We start from the raw sequence: 17,978 nt of genomic DNA, 5'->3' as shown, positions 1-17,978 counted from the left end.
TTATTATATTTAAACAATCAATGTGCTTTCAGCACACATGCCTAACAGTGCTATAAGTCCATTCTTTAAAAAAATAAATTTATTTTATTCTGAACGTAAGAAATTTTAAAAAACCCACTTCCATAACAAAGTGGGATAGAAAAACAGAGGAATGCCCTGAGATTGTAAGTCTACTACATACAATTTTCTATACCACCCAGTTATCATGCAACTTTCTTCCCTCCCCCCCCCCGCTTCCTCTCCCCTGCAAACTTTGAGATGGCCACCATTAGACATAAATCTGTATGTGTGTATGCATATATAGTGTACATATATATGTATGCATGTGTATATATACATACATATGTGTGTCAGTTCTTTCAGCTTCTTCATAGGATCTTTGTGGTAAATTTGGGTATTTATAATAGAACAACTTGGTTGCTCAAAGTTGTTCTTAAAAGAATATCCCTGTGACTATATAGAATGTTCCCTTGATTCTGCTCATTTCGCTCTTCATTATTCCATGAAGGTGTCTCCATGCTTTTTAAAAAATCATTGAGCTCATAATTTCTTATAGCAGAGTAATATTCCATCAGCAACATGTACCTCAATTTGTTCAGCTGTTCCCCAGTCGATGGGCATTCCCATGACTTCCAGTTCTTTGCTACCACAAAGAGAGTTGCTGTAAATATTTTAGAACATGCAGGTTCTTCTCCTTTTCCCTAATCATCTTGGGTCAAAAGGTATAGGCAATTTAATAACTCTTTGGGCATAATTCCATATCTCTCTCCAAAATGGTTGCATCAGCTCACATATCCACTAACAATGAATTTAAGGTCCCAATTTTTCCACCTCCCTTCAAACATTTGTCATGACCTTCCCCATTCCATCATTTTAGCCAATCTGATAGGTATAAAATGATATCTCAAGCTTGTTTTAATTTGCACTTCACTAATGAGTAATAATTTAGAACATTTTTTCATATGACTCTAAATTGTTTTGATTTCTTCTTTGGAAAACTATTCATTTAAGTAAATTCTTACAGGGTGCAATGGAAATACATTTCAGTAATTTATATAAACAAGTAGGTTATGTATGTATACATATACTTATACAGATATACACACATACACATATACTTACACATGCACACAGACATATACCTATATGTATATACATACTCATACATGTATGTACATATGTACACATATACATATATCTGCTATTAAATTAAAGATTTTAATTGTTCTAGAAAAGAATTTAAATCTTAAAAGCCTAGTGCCTTGCAAATAGTAGGTTTTTAGTAAATGTTTATTAAGTTGATTAAAAGTTTGTATTGTAGAGATATTTGGAAAAGAAAAAATATACTTTCTTTTAAGGAAATTGTTTTTTGTTCTATTTACAGAAAAAGATAATGCTAAATATGTTTTTAGACACATTGATGGCTGATCCTCCTCCCCAGTGCCTTGTCTGGCTACCTCTTATGCATAGACTTGCCCATGTTGAAAATGGTAAGTAGAATATTTAATAATGTTTCTTTGCTCCGTAGAAAATTGTTTGTGCTAAATATAAATAAGATCTTAGATATTATCATTGATGATCATAACTGACATTTACTATTATTTAATGATTTTAACTTTATGGTTTCTATTTTGATAAGATTTTCTTCTCAAGTTAAATCTGTAACTTTTAGATACATTGCCACTAGGTGGTATTCAGGTATAATGACCATATAGACATTTTTTTCCTGGGTTTACATAAAATAGCTTTTTTCATGAACCCACTTGATTTGTCCATGGATTTTCCACTCATTTTTGATGTCATGAATACCTTTCTTCCTTAAAGCAGTTGAACTGAAAATTAAATATACAAACATTCAATTGTTTTGCAGAGAATTTTTAAAGATATAAGTGGCTCAAGGACAATTTGGTACTATGGATATTTGACTTTTAAAGAATCACTGCGGGGCAGCTAGGTGGCACAGTGGATAAAGCATTGGCCCTGGATTCAGGAGGACCTGAGTTCAAATCTGGCCTCAGACATTTGACACATAAGCTGTGTGACCTTGGGCAAGTCACTTAACACTCATTGCCTGACCCCCCCCCCCCAAAAAAAAATCACTAACTTTACTTTTGTCAATACACTTTTTTTTTTTTTTTGCAGGGCAATGGGGTTAAATGACTTGCCCAGAGTCACACAGTTAGTATCAAGTGTCTGAGGCCAGATTTGAACTCAGGTCCTCCTGAATCCAGGGCCGGTGCTCTATCCACTGCGCCACCTAGCTCCCCCGCACCCCCCTCCACTGTCAATACACTTTTAATCTTAGGTTGGAATCAAAAGTCTTTTCCTGAAATTTATCTTCAACCTCTGGGTTTATTTCTCAAAGCTCCATTATGCCTTTTCTCTTATCTAGTCTGTGGCAGTTACTTCCTTAGCTACGATGTTTGACCTAAATAAAAGGAAGGTCTTCATTTTCTCTACCTTGCTTTTCACCACCACTATTCCTTCTACCCCTCTTGCCATTGAAAAGCATGACAGCCTACTTGTCTTTTTTTTTTGTGAGGCAATTGGGGTTAAGTGACTTGCCCAAGGTCACACAGCTAGTAAGTGTTAAGTGTCTGAGGCCGGATTTGAACTCAGGTACTCTGACTCCAGGGCCGGTGCTCTATCCACTGTGCCACCTAGCTGCTCCCTGAAGCCTTGAATCTTTTAAACAGATTAAATGCTTTTAATATTTTGGACAGATTTAAACTGGTTTCATGACAATATACTAGCTTATTAATGTCTGTTATCAGCAAGACATCTTTTCAAGTCTTCAGAATTTGTTATTTCTCTCATATGCAATATAGTTACAGGGAAGAAACATTATAATCAAGTCATTCTGCATTCATTGCTCCTAGGTAAACACATATCTCAGCTTTTTAATTAAACTTTGGCACTTTGTTTTATGATGCCTTAGAATATCTCTTAATTATTTTCTTTTAAAATTCCCTTGAGTCATTTTTATAATTCTAATCTTAGGGATAAGGAATGGTATGAAACTATAGACAGGCATTCAATGTATTAACTGACTAAATACATGAACATTTACCCAAGTACTTAATTATTTTTCTATTATATGAAACAATTCCAAAACATGTTGTTTCTTAGTGTGTTAATACATTAGAGTAGTAGATAGAGTGCTGGATATAAAGTCAGGAAGCCCAGGGTTCAAATCCCATTTCAGAAATCCATTCACTCTGTGATCCTGAGTAAATCCCTTAATCTCTTGGTTCCTCAGTCTCTTCATTTATAAAATGAGAGTATGGGACTTGATGGTTTCAAAGGTTTCTTCCAGCTCTAAATCTCCATTCCTCACTACCCCTTCCTCCAAATTCCTCTCAAATTCATGCATTACTATAAAGTATTTTAAAAGAAGAAAAACATGTTTAGCAAAAGTAATCTGTAACATATTGAAAAAGTTTGATGTTATGTGTAATATTCCACAATGTCTCCTGTCAGTGGTCTTCCACCTCTACAAAGAAGTGAGGGGAGGATTATTTATATATCTCTTATTTGTGGTCAAGTTTGGTCATTATAATTTCATAGTACTGCTTTTTAATTATTTTGTTGTACTTTATACTTATATTATTGTGATCATTGTGGGTTGTTTTTCTGATTTTGGTCATTTCACTTTGAGTCAGTTTATATAAGAGTTTCTAGGCTTCTTTGTATTGTTTGTATTAATAATATCTTTTTTTTTTCTTTTTTGGGGGTGAGGCAATTGGGGTTAAGTGACTTGCCCAGGGTCACACAGCTAGTAAGTGTTAAGTGTCTGAGGCAGGATTTGAACTCAGGCCCTCCTGAATCCAGGGCCAATGCCCTATCCACTGCACCACCTACCTGCCCCTGTGCCACCTAGCTGCCCCAATAATTTGTTACAGTTTAGTAATCATATTTCATTACTTTTATGTTCCATAATTTGTTTAACCATTACCCATCAAAGGGTCTTTGTTTCCAGTTCTTTGCTCTTACAAATAGTGCTGCTATAAGTATTTTGGTGTATAAGGGGGAATTTTATTTTATTTTATTTTTTTAACCTTCTTGGGATATATGCCAAACACTGTAAATTCTGGATTAAAGAATCTGATTGGGGGTGGCTAGGTGGCGCAGTGGATAAAGAACACCGGCTCTGGATTCAGGAGTACCTGAGTTCAAATCCAGCCTCAGACACTTGACACTTACTAGCTGTGTGACCCTGAGCAAGTCACTTAACCCTCATTGCCCCGCAAAAAAAAAAAAAAAAAGAATCTGATCAAATCAGATAATACTTGTAAAGTGCTAGTAGGCACTATGTAAATATTATTATTGTTGTTATCATTATTATTATATGGATAGTCACTCTGTGTATAGTTCAAAATTGCTTTCTCTAGGAATTGGACCAATTCACACACAGCTCCACTAACAATGTATTGGACATTTTGTAATTTCTCTCACCTGTTCTATTCCTTAAGAGACTAGTTTCCTTAGAAATGTTATAAATCGGGGCGGCTAGGTGGCACAGTGGATAGAGCACCGGCCCTGGATTCAGGAGTACCTGAGTTCAAATCTGGCCTCAGACACTTGACACTTACTAGCTGTGTGACCCTGGGCAAGTCACTTAACCCCGATTGCCCCGCAAAAAACAAAAAAGAAAAAAAAAAGAAAGAAATGTTATAAATTCTAATCATGTGGAAGATTGGATTGATTTATAATTCTGTTCACCTTTGCTTTGCATATTATAGTCTTGAAAAAGTTTGCAAAGTACACGTTTATATGACAAATTGCACTTTCCTGTTTTCTTCCATTGTATGATATGATCTAACAGGAAAAAAATTAAACTAACAGTTAAATGTTTAATTAGAACCTTCTGTCATAGTGAAGTATAGCATATTATGCATGTATATGTTGCATATTATGTGACCTCACCACCCAGTGAATTAATGGCACCTGAAACATACCCCAGTTTAAGAGAGAACTGATGGAGGGATGCCCATAAAGTACATAAATCTTTTAAAATCCCTGGAAGTCTGGACTAGAACAATCTTACTGAATAGGCATTGCATTGTAGAAAGTGCTCTTCTCCTGTGTCTCTGGGGAGAAAGTAACAAGTGGCAGTACAATCCCACTCGCCATCTTCCCTGTAATTGCCCATTAGTTGGGGCAGAATATTTTTCTTGGTTTTGGTCATGCATAAAATTTTCATTTGCAAATTACTTGTAGTATAAGTGTACCCAATCTTCCTTTGCATAGAGCTGCTCGGTTATCCTCAGTCATAGTTAAGACATTCCTAGAGGGCAACAGTAAATTTGAAAATGGAATCTTATTTATTCCTTTCATCTTTTCTATTACTCTATTCTATGTTATTCTAGCTTTCTGAGACCTAGGTTTTAGCCTAAAGAAAGAAAACATTTGTATGAGTATAATTTCATCAAATGCAGTAGATGAATCAGGTAGATATTACAGGAATAAATTACCCAAAGTTAGATATAATCATATGTCATAAAATTGGATTGGCTTCTCATATTTTCCTGACCATAGAAATATGCCTTGGCTCTGAACTTGAATATATGAATGTGGATTTTTAAGGAGTATTGAAAAGTAAAGAATATTTTAATTTTTATATGTTAGCTTTAATTCCTTTCACTATTTTGAATGCTAACTATTAAATATGCAGTATTCTTTGTCAAAATCTAAGCATAAAATTGAGACTCTTCATTGAAATATGGTTGAAGATTATTTTACAGAGAGAGTGAACAAACTATAAAATGTTATTTCATGCCTTCAAGAGGCTAAAGTACCCTATTTCTTGATATTTGAATAGGGGTACTAGTTTTGGTCTTTTTTTCTGCCTATGTGAATGTGATTTCTTTTGAAAATAATGCTTTGTAAAAGAAAATTTTAAAAAATAATGTTTTGTATTTTACATTATAGACAGCTCCCAACAATCAAGTGTTATGAGGAGGAGAGGGGGGGTCTCTGTTTTTAGGTTGCATAAATTAATGAGATATAGAGAGATCAAGTCACTTGCCTAAAGTTCCACAGGTACTACTAACTAATAGAACAGAAATTAGAGTTTAGGGGCTCGACTCCCAGATTCCATTCTTCATTCACCCACTAGAGATTTATGTTTTGATTTTTTAAAAATTGTTTACTCAAGGACTTTCAGAGATTTAGAGAGGCCTGGGCCATTCCTACCTATATAGACTCCTAGGTATAATAAAATGAACAATTATTATTATTCTAATAAAAATGAAGATACTATGGGGCAGCTAGGTGGCGCAGTGGATAGAGCACTGGCCCTGGAGTCAGGAGTACGTGAGTTCAAATCTGGCCTCAGACACTTAACACTTACTAGCTGTGTGACCCTGGGCAAGTCACTTAACCCCAAATCCCTCACTAAAAAAAAAAAAAAATGAAGATACTTTTTGGTGCCCAATTTTGTTTTCATGTAAGATATGATTTGAAATATATTTAAAAATTTAACATGTTTTTTGTGTACAAATGTACTAACTGTTATTTTGACTAAATCATTAAAAAAAGGTGTTTCAGATATAGGAAAATGTAAGAGGGGAAAGAGAATGGGGAACAGCCTAGCCGGCTTTCAGTTCTATTTTAGGTTCAATCAGTTGTTTCATTTGTTAGTTTCAACTCTTCCAGTCTGATTTCATTCACTTAAATATGCAATGTTTTTTTTCTCTTTCTCTTTTCCCCACTCCCCTTCCCTCCCCACCTTTTTTTACTTCCCTTCTTTCAAGTCTTCCATCCTGTGGAGTGTTCATATTGCCGGTGTGAGAGTATGATGGGCTTCCGATATAGATGCCAGCAGTGCCACAATTACCAGCTCTGCCAAAACTGCTTTTGGCGAGGCCATGCTAATGGCCCTCATAGCAACCAACACCAGATGAAGGAACATTCCTCTTGGGTAACTTCGTCTTCTGTTTTTGCCTTGAGTCTTTCATGAACAAATGTCCAGAAGCATACAGCTTCTAAGAAGCCAGATATTGCTAATAGGTTAATAAGTGCTTGGCACATTTAAATCTTCTATCTGTAAAATGAGTAGGTTGGAATAAATTGCTCACCCTCTAGGTTCCCTGTAAGCATTGAAATCCCTTTATCTAAAATAACAGTTAAGCTAGTCTGCCACTAATACTACTTGTTTCTAAAAAAAGATTGATAGGTAATATGTGAAAACCCCAGATTTAAGGCACATTTTTATATAAAGAAAGGTTGCAGAATTTAGAGTTGGAAGGAGTATCAGTGGTCTTCTAGGCTGACCTAAACCTGAAAAAAAAAAAATCCCTTTTACATTTCCCAGTTAGTGTTTAGCCAGTGAAATGGGATAGAAAATTAATTTCTTTCTGGAGCAAGGAGTATGAGGGTTTTTTTTAATCTTTTGAAAATTGAGTCAGATAGATGGCCCTCAAAAGATTTGGACTCCTAATTTAATTCAACAGGCATAATTTCTAGCTTTGGGTAAGTACTAAAACATTTTACAATATAAATTCTGGTCACAGTTTCTCTATTTATATAAAGTTGAAATTTTAAAAGAATTTAATAAATTAGCTAGATGTTTGCCTTCAGGCAAATATAAAGGTACTGTACTCAGGTATATACAATTCATATGAGAACAAGGTTCTTAAATCTTTGTGGTTTACCAGAACTCAGCTAACAGAAATTCTTGGCTGGTGCTCTATCGACTGCGCCACTTAGCTGCCCCATGGCTAAAATTTTTAACATAATTTCTCACAGCACTAAGTGATTTCTAAAAACTACCACATGGGGTAGCTAGGTGGCACAGTGGCCCTGGATTCAGGAGGACCTGAGTTCAAATTGAGCCTCAGACACTTAACACTTACTAGCTGTGTGACCCTGGGCAAGTCACTTAACCCCAATTGCCTTACCCCCCCCCAAAAAAAATTAGCCTAGTTTCTACAAGATCTTAAATTACCAAAGAAATACTCTTTTTTTTTGATAAATAATTTCTTTTATGTACTTAAGTTAGGAAAATGAACTCATGCATTTTACTTTTAAAAACTTTGTGATGTTTTAGTTTGATATGACACAAAATTCTCAACAAACATTCAAACTCTTATGAAATGTACTCTGCATTTCCTGGTAAATTGCTGCAGTTGATTTATCCACTGTGAATTGGAAAGTGGGTTGTATCCTTTAAATTAGATGGTAGTGAAACTAATAAAAAATACAAATTAGAAAGCTTTCTGGCACCAAAAATTTGGGGGAAAGGGGTTTTCTTATTAATTTATACTTTAGAAGAACACTCTGAGCTTGATTCACTAAATTTTTAAGGTAATTTTCTTTTGTATTTATTTATTTTATTTTCCATTTACATGTAAGGGTAGTTTTCAACATTCATTTTCATAAGATTTACAGTTCCAAATTTTTCTCCCTCCCTCCCTCTCTCCCTCCCTTTCCTCCCCCCTCCACAAGATCGCAATCAGGTGATATAGGTACAATCCACAAGTGTTCTTTTTATCAGTTCTTTCTATAGGGGTGCATAGTAAGCTTCCTCATTAGTTCCTTGGGATTGTCTTGGATCATTACACTGCTGAGAGTAGTTAAGTCATTCACAATTGCTCCTTGAACAATACTGCTGTTACTATGCACAGTGTCCTCTCAGCTCTGCTCACTTCACTATACATTGATCTTCATTAGTCTTTCAAGGATCATCCTGTTTGTCATTTCCTGTAGCACAAGTCCATTCCACTACAATCATATAACACAGCTTTTTCCATCATTCCTCAATTGATGGACATTCCTTCAATTCTCAATTCTTAGCCTCCACCAAGAATTGCTATAAATATTTTTTTGTACAATTTTTCCCCCTTTTCTCTTTTTCATGATTACTATTGTTAATTGTTTCCCTTCCATGCTCTTCCTTTTCCCATGATATTTATTCTATTATCCATCTTCTTTCATCCTATCACTCTTCAAAAGGGATTTGCCTCTGTCTGTCCCCTCCCCCACTCTGCCCTTCCTTCTTTTGCCCCTCTCTCTTTATCCCCTTCCCCTCCTATTTTCCTGCAGGGTTATAGAGATTACTCCACCCAATTGAGTGTGTCCATTATTCCCTCCTTGTGCCAATTCTAATGAGATTGAGGTCTTTGAGCCAATTTTGAGGAGTGTTAGGCTCATTTACTGCCCAGATTAAATAGATTACTCCACCCAGTTGGGTGTGTCTGTTAGTCCCTCCTTGAGGCAGCTCTGATGAGTTTAAGATCTTTGAGCCTTTTCTGATGAGTGTAAAATTCATTTACTGGCCTGCTCCTCTCCCATCTCTTCCCCCACTCCATAAGCCTTTTCCTGTTACTTTCATGTAGGATTTCACTTCTGCCCTTTCACCTCCCCCAGTGAACTCCTTTAACCCCTCAATTTAACCCTAAAGATGTTATCATCTAGCTAAGTGACACAGTGGACAAATCATCACCCCTGGACCCAGGGGGATCCCAGCCAAAACTCGGCCTCAGACACAAGACAGTTGCCCACTGTATGACCCCAGGTATGTCCCCCAGCTCCAATTTTTTTTTTTTTATGGTTCTCTAGGGTCTTGTATTTGAAAGTCAAATTTGCCATTCAGTTCAGGTCTTTTCATCACAAATATCTGAAAGTCTTCTTTTTCATTAAAGTCCCATCTTTTCCGCTGAAAGATAATGCTGAGTTTTGCTGGGTAGGTGATTCTTGGTTGTAATCCCATTTCCTTTGCCCTTTGGAATATCATATTCCATGCCCTCTGGTCCTTTAACGTAGAAGCTGCTAGATCTTGTGCTATCCTGACTGGGGCTCCACAGTACTTGAATTCTTTCTTTTTGGCAGCTTGCAATATTTTCTCCTTGACCTGAGAGCTCTGGAATTTGGCTATAATATTCCTAGGAGTTTTCTTTTGGGGATCTCTTTCTGGAGGTGATCGGTGGATTCTTTCAATTTCTAATTTAGCTTCTTCTTCTAGAATTTCAGGGCAATATTCCCTGAGAATATCTTAGAAGATGGTGTCTAAGCTTTTTCCTTGATCATGGTTTTCAGGTAGACCAATAATTTTCAAATTATCTCTCCTGGACCTATTTTCCAGGTCAGCAGTTTTTCCCAGAAGATATTTCACATTGCCCTCTATTTTTTTATTCATTTGGATTTGCTTTATTGTGTCTTGGTTTCTCATAAAGTCACTGGCTTCCATTTGTTCAATCCTAATTCTTAGGCAGTTATTTTCATCAGAGAGCTTTTGTACCTCCTTTTCCATTTGGCCAATTTGACTTTTCAAGCTGTTGACTTTTTTCTCATATCTTTCCTGCATCACCCTCATTTCTCTTTCCATTTTTTCCTCTACCACTCTAATGTTATCTTCAAAGTCCTTTTTGAGCACCTCTATGGCCTGAGACCAATTCATATTTTTCTTGGAAGCTTTAGATATAGGGGCCCTGATGTTGACATCTTCCTTTGAGGGTGCCCCTTGGTCTTCCTTGTTACTGAAGAAACTTTCTAGGGTCCTCACCTTTCTCTGTCGGCTCATCTTGCTTTTCTTTTACTAGACATTTAGCTCCTTAAAGTGGGGCACTGTTTCCAGGCTGCAGTATCCCAAGCTTCAGAAGTCCCAGGTGGTATGATTTAAGGAGAATCAGGTTCTTCCCTCGCCTGGCCTGTTTCCCGGTCCTAGATGACCCCAGACCAACTTGCCAATCAACCAGCTTTGTGTGTTGTGGTTGTTAGCTCCGACGAGCCTGTGCCCTCCCCCACCTGGGCCACTTCTACTCCAGCCTACCACCTGGTTCTCAGTAGGGGTGTAGAATCCAAGTTCTGCCTTAGCACTAGCATAGACCCCTGTAGTCTCTCCCCTGCCCAGGGCTCAGCCCACTTACCAGACTGTGAGCTTAATTCCAGATGACACCAGTGCTTTAGCTGATTCAGAGACTCTGGGGGTCTCCTTCTCTGGTGAGGACTTCCTGAGACTGGATCTGTGTCAGGGTGACTGTGGGGTTGGGCCCAACTCCTGTATCAGCACAGCAGCTCCCTCCTTCTGATCCTCCAAGCCGTTCTTGGTTAGAAGATGATTTCAGCACATTCTTCTATGAGTTTTGCTGCTCTGGGCATTTTCCTATGACCTTATTTGGATGTTTTTTGGAGCGATCATGTCATGAGTTGGGGAGTTCACTGCCTTTCCGCTGCCATCTTGGCTCTGCCTCGAAAGTCTCTGGTAATTTTTTTTTGGATCATGACAGACTTTTAGGTTAAAGAACAACAAGTAATACTTTAGTCCCACTTTTCTGATCTATTTAGGAATTTATTTAAATTATATGTATATATGTATTTTTAATCAGTAAAAATCCACTTTATTTCTCCTTCCTCCATCTTCCTCAACTCTCCCATTTCAATTGAGAATGAAAAAATTGAAAACCCTTGTTACAAACATGTATAGTCAAGCAAAATAAATTTCTGCATTGGTTGTCTTCTAAAAATTATGTCTCATTCTGCCCTCTGAGTCATTCACCACTCCATTAGGAGGATGGGCAGCTTGCTTCATTGTAAGCCCTCTGAAATCACTGTTTGTCATTACAGTGATCACTTTTAAAGTTGTTTGTCTTTACCGTGTTATTTTCATTGTGTAAATTGTTCTCTTGTTTCTGTTCACTGTATTCTGCTTCAGTTCACCTCAGTCTTCCCAGGTTTCTCTGAAACTATGGCCTTCATCATTTCTGAAATCATGTGTGTGTGTGTGTGTGTGTGTGTGTGTGTGTGTTCTTCCTTTCTTTGACCAGGTCAAATGAAATTGAGGTTCAAGCGTCAGCTGTTCCTCTCCCCATCTCCTCCTCTTCCTCCTCCTTGTTTGTTTAAATATCTACCTGTGTACTCAGATTACATGGGCTATCTCTAAGTTTCCTTTCCCTTCTTCCTAGTATATTACTTTTCTCTTTCCATTCTAAGATCACAAAGATATAACAGACCCACATTCTTAGATTTTTTTTTTCTTCTTAAATTCTCTCTATAACTCTTGATGATGATTAGGGTTCAGAGAGAACACATGAATCATATCCTCATATTTTAATGTAAGCTGTTTATCTTTGTTTATTCCCTTACAATTGAATGTTCATGTTGACCTTTTTATGTTTTTCTTCATTCCCATGTCTACAAAGCTCTGGACTCTTTTTCATTAGGAAGGATTGGAAGTCTTCTACTTAAAGGTCCAATTTTTCCTCTCTATGATTATCCTCAGTTTTGCTGAGTAGGCTGTTCTTGGCTGTAAGCCTAAGTATCCTTTGCCTCTAGAATATTCTATTCCAAGCTTTTCTGCTCCTTTATAGTGGTGACTGTTAGCTTCTGTGTGATCCTACACACATCTGGAGAGATGGTCTGGGCTGGTCCCTTTGCTTCTTGTTTGGGGGTATTATGTGTTGTATTATTCCAGGATCTCAGGGAGAGCTGTGGCCAGGGCCTGTAAGTTTTCAGTGCTTCCAAAGTGATCTGATCCAGGGCAGAGCCTGATTGTTGCTTCTCTCATCTGAATTCTGCAAGTTTCTGATTTGGTTTTGGGTCTGAGCAATACTAGATGCTGTTGTATCAGCCCTTATTGCCAGCTGGGAAGCTTTGCTGGTTCAGAGTGATATACTTCAGGCTTCCCTTTGGTCTGTGATTCCTGCCCTCATTATTCCTAAGTAGGCTTTAGCCTGGGCTAGAAGCTACAACAGAGACTCTACTCTGCTCCTGGGTTGTGAGTCACACTGCTGCTTGCTTTGGAACTTAGCAGTGAGCAAGAAAGCTGCCAGGTGGCACCAGCACCTGGCCTTCTTAAAGAACCTTGGCATGTATTTGAGACCTCCATTTGCCCTGGAGCTTAGCTTCTCCCTTCCTCTGGGGTCCTGAGTGTTCCTAGCCAGATCATATGGCTAGTGTTCATAGACCTCTCTGTCTCTTTCCTTGTGCTTCTCTGTGCTGGAAAAGTGCCTCAGTGACTTTTCCTTGGATTTCCCTATTAGAATTTTATCTGACATGTTTTCCAGATCTGTCTGGAGGATTTGGGGGATGGGAGGGCTTGCTGTACTGCTTCCTTCTACTTAGCCACCTTGGCTCTATTTCTTCAAAATGTACATATGTATATATGTGTGTATACACATATATTTAATATTATTTTTCCCAATTAAATGTAAAGATGATTTTAAACACTCATTTTAATAATGGGGGGGGAGGGGCAATGAGGGTTAAGTGACTTGCCCAGGGTCACACAGCTAGTGAGTGTCAAGTGTGTGAGGCAGGATTTGAACTCAGGTCCTCCTGAATCCAGGGCCAGTGCTTTATCCACTGTGCCACCTAGCTGCCTCCCTTAATAAAATTTTGAGTTCCAAGTTTTCTCCCTCTCTTTCTTCCCTCTCCTATCCCTAAGATTGTAAGCAATTTGATATAGGCTATATATGTATAAAACATATTTCCATTTATTCATGTTGTGAAAGAAGCAATAGTTTGCAAAAACAATTAGTTTAAAAAAGGAAAAAACACAAAAAAATAAAGAAAGTGAAAATAGTATGTTTCAATCTTCATTCAGACTCCATCAGTTCTTTCTCTGGATGTGGATAGCATTTTCCATCATGAGTTAGAAATGTGTTTAAAGGTACCATTTTCTACCTCCCTCAAAGTATTCTATGCTGATGCTCCACATTGTTCAATCAACTTTTAATGTTGAGATTTTTTTCAGTTTCATCTTATTTAGGGCCTGGCTTCCTTAAAGATGTCATCTTTCCTTATTGCCTCTTAGAGCATTTGGTTTGGCTGGTGTGTTTCCCCTAAGAGTTCTCAAATTCTTGCTATTGGAAATGAAGCAGGACAATTCCTCATGCACCCTGGCTTGGGCTATGTGCTTTTACTAAGCTTTAGGACATGGTGGATTATTAATTTCTTAAACTGACTTTTCCCTATAAGGTGGTAGTTGAATGATGACTAAAATTTTCTTTATTCTTTTCTTTATAGGCATTTGTTTCTTGGTGTTTTAGTTGCAAATTAAGTTTAACTTATTTCATTTATGATTTCATTTCTACTTCTAACTTAATATTTATAGGAATCACAGATTTTAAAACCAGATATTAGCATTCTTCTTATTAAAATTGATTCAGAGTCATAGATATCTCACAATTTTGGATTGTGGTATATATGTATGTGAGATTTACTGCAATTGTATTTGAGTATAGTGTTTAAATTAATGTATATTTTCTTTATGTCTGTGTGAAGTCTCCAGGTATGCTCAGGTTTAGACTGGGTTTAGTGTTTTTAACATTTGCAGTGGAAAAGTGAGGACTTATGGACCTGCTCTGAGTGAAAATATCCCTAACTAGTCTAGGTTCAAGAATCTGCATGCCCACAATTCCAGTTCAGAAAAAAGTCCCTGTGTCTGTTTTGCACAGGTGTTAGTTTTATGTGTTTATGATAGATGAGATTGTGAGTTCATTTTGTTTATTCCTCTCTTATATAGTACATTCTAGGTTTGTAATGACTGCTATTTTTTTTTTGTCTAGAGTTACAGTGTTAACTGTAACTAACTGTTGGCTAGAGTTAATGTGTCACAGTGGGAGTAACACTGGATCTGGGATCAGAGGACCTAGGTTCAAGTTTTTGAGTTTTTATTTACTTTGTGTGATCTTGAGTGAGTCACTTAACTCCATGTCCCTCAATTTTCTTACCTAGAAAATGAGGAGCCTAGATAAACTAAAATCCTTGTTCTGAAATTGTAATACTGTGATACGTGATCCTAAAGTTTTCCTCTTATATACTAAAATAAGATCTAAAAAAATAAATATATGATAGACATATCCAATTACATATTACATGTCAAAATTATATATTCTATAACATAATAAAATATAAAATATATGTATTTTCTTTCTTGAATTTTCTATGATATTCAGAAATCTGTGGTTTGTTTTTTGTTTTATTTTGTCCTGAGAATATAAGAGTTGCCATACTGATGGTAATCCATTTTGATAATGATATGCTTATAATGGTGGGAATGATATGGGTTTGCAAAGTTAGCTTTCATGAGACTATTTTCTTTGTATTTAGCCCATAATATATGTAATAGCTCCACAAAGTAAAAAAAAAACAACAAGAAAAAACCAACAGTTTCTGATCTGGGACCCAGTGACACAAGCAGTGAGGCATCTCTAAAGTATACTTATTTTTTTCAGAGTCTATCATTATTGATCTTTCTAAGTAATAAACATTTTTATTTATACTTTTGTGTTCCAATTTTTATCCCTTCTTTCCTCCCTCTCCAGCCCCCTCCCTGATGCAGTAAGCAATCAGGTATGGGTTATACATACATGATTATGTTAAACATTACCATATTAGTCATTTTGTACAAGAAATCTTGAATAAAAGAAAAAATGAAAGAAAGTGAAAAATAGCATGCTATTTTTAGTCTATTATTAGTCTGTTTTCCATCAATATCAGTTTTTTCTATGGAGGTGGATAGTATGTTTCATCAGTACTCCTTTATGATTGTCTGAAGCACACTTAACAGAATCATTTAAATTTTTTCCATAAAATCTTGTTTTTGTTTTTTTGTGAGGCAATGGGAGTTAAGTGACTTGCCCAGGGTCACACAGCTAATCATAAAATCTTACTATATGAATTGGAAGGTACCTCAGAGGCCATATAGCTCCATATATAACTGAAATAAATCCCCTCTTTTGGATCCCAGAGGCAACTTCTGCTTGAAAAGTTGGGACTTGAGTATGTCCTAAGACAATCCATTCTACTTTGTGCCAGATCTAATTAGCATGTATAGAGCCAAAATTTACCTCTCTGCAAATTCTACTATTGCTCCTATTTCTGTCTTCTGAAGCCAAATAAAACAAATCTATTTGTTCTTCCACATGGTTCTTCTGATTTTGAAGAGAGCTAAAATGTTTGTCTTTTTTCAGGCTAAGTTCCTAGTTCCTTCATATACTATTCCTTTCCATATGTTCCTAGTTCCTTCATACACTATTCCTTTCCATATGTTTATAGAGACAGTTCTTCCTTTTCTACTTCTTAGAATAACTTGTGTGTATGTTGTCAAAATTTAGTTATTGAGAACATTCTATCCCTCTTGTGTTGACTTCCCTTATATGTAGTCTTTTAAGTTAATATATATTATTTTAATCTGTGACATCATATGGATTTTTGTTTGAACTTAATTTTACCAAAATTGTGGGTGCAAAATCATACTAGGTTTGCTTTTCCTTCTCTTTAGTTGCAATCTGGTCAAACCTAAGGACCCCTTCTTAAAATAATATTACAAAGGTAACTAATTATATTAAAATCAATTGTCAAAATATTTTTTAAAATTCAGAGCTGCCCCCTGCTCATCATTTCTTACAGTACAATAGTATTTCATTACATCCATATACCACAACTTGTTCAGCCATTCTCCAATTGATGGGCATTCCCTCAATTTCCAATTCTTTGCCACCACAAAGATAGCTGCTATAAATATTTTTGCACATGTGGGTCCTTTTCCCTTTTTTATGATCTCTTTGGGATACAGACCTATTGGGGTATTACTGGGTCAAAGGGTAGGCACAGTCCCAAAGCCCTTTGGGTATAGTTGCAAATTATTCTCCAGAATGGTTGGATCAATTCACAACTCCACCAGCAATGCATTAGTGTTCCAATTTTTCCACAGCTTCTCCAACATTTATTATTTTCCTTTTTTGTCATATTAGCCAATCTGATAGGTGTGAGGTGGTACCTCAGAGTTATTTTAATTTGCATTTCCCTAATTAATAGTGATTTAGAGAATTTTTATGGCAATAGATAGCTTTGATTTCTTCATCTGAAAACTGCCTGTTCATATCCTTTAACCATTTCTCAATTAGGAAATGACTTGCATTCTTATAAATTTGATATAGTTCCCTATATATTTTAGAAATGATGCCTTTATCAGAAATACTGACTGTAAAAAGTGTTTCCTAGCTTTCTGCTTCCAAGGGCTACTTTAAAGACTTCCGCTGCTTTGCTAACTATAACCCTTATGTAATGACAGAGAAGCTCATCCATTAATATCTCCTCAATGAGGAAACAAACATTTTCAGTACAAAAACTAATTGGAGTAAACCTTGCTTATTGTCCACCCTAAAACTCTTTTTTCATGCTCTCCTACACTCTACCTCCAACTTCTTCTAAGTTTACCTATTAGACATAACTTAGAGGGTACAAAAAACTGTATGTACACACACACACACGTGCGCGCACTCATAAAAGGACCTCCTGTCCTAGAATTGGGAATAAAGGTGAGAAAAGCTAGGCATGATCTGACATATACCCAAGATTTGGGGAGAATAGATTTTAAATATTTCCAAGGAAAGATAAATAAAAACCCAGAAATGAAAGAGATATGGAAAGCTGTGACCGTAGACAAAACATTTCACATTTCTGGGCCTCAGCTTCTTTGTGTGTGAAATGAGAGGTTGGATTACATGACCTCTATGTCCCTTTCAAGCTTTATGGAATTCTGAAGACACAAAGAAGTACTTTCTTCTTCTTCTTCTCCTTCTCCTTCTTCCTTCTTCCTTCTTCTTTTTTTAGTGAGGCAATTAGGGTTAAGCAACTTGCCCAGGGTCACATAGCTAGTAAGTGTTAAGTGTCTGAGGCTGGATTTGAACTCAGGTACTCCTGACTCCAGGGCCGGTGCTCTATCCACTGCGCCACCTAGCTGCCCAAAGAAGTACTTTATATAAAGAAAAGAAATGGCAATTGTTTGAAGAAACTGATGTGGATGCAGAGACTTTTTTTTTTTTGGAGGGGCAATGAGGGTTAAGTGACTTGCCTAGGGTCACACAACTAGTAAGTGTCAAGTATCTGGGGCTAGATTTGAACTCAGGTCCTCCTGAATCCAGGGCTGGTGCTCTATCCACTGTGCCATCTAGCTGCCCCCGGATATGTTTATTTTAAGATGTCTACCAGACATCCAGGTGGAGATGTCTGAAAGGTAGTTGGAGATATGA

The 17,978-nt window shown here is 36.7% G+C and overlaps 1 protein-coding gene across 7 annotated transcripts in view; it reads left to right on the top strand.

Moving 5' to 3' along the window:
* Positions 1-17,978, top strand: part of DTNB (dystrobrevin beta) — a 356,870-nt gene that overhangs the window by 126,194 nt on the left and 212,698 nt on the right. For all 7 annotated transcript variants that reach the window (XM_043986585.1, XM_043986582.1, XM_043986583.1 and 4 more), the window contains exons 7-8: positions 1,385-1,490; positions 6,756-6,922. In XM_043986585.1, the coding sequence (XP_043842520.1) occupies positions 1,385-1,490; positions 6,756-6,922 (273 nt within the window). The remainder of the gene's footprint in view (positions 1-1,384; positions 1,491-6,755; positions 6,923-17,978) is intronic.

The sequence above is a fragment of the Dromiciops gliroides genome, chromosome 2, assembly GCF_019393635.1.
Source record: "Dromiciops gliroides isolate mDroGli1 chromosome 2, mDroGli1.pri, whole genome shotgun sequence".
Classification (NCBI taxonomy): domain Eukaryota; kingdom Metazoa; phylum Chordata; class Mammalia; order Microbiotheria; family Microbiotheriidae; genus Dromiciops; species Dromiciops gliroides.
Note: the sequence above shows the minus strand (reverse complement) of the source record. Positions and strands in the feature narration are given on the sequence as shown.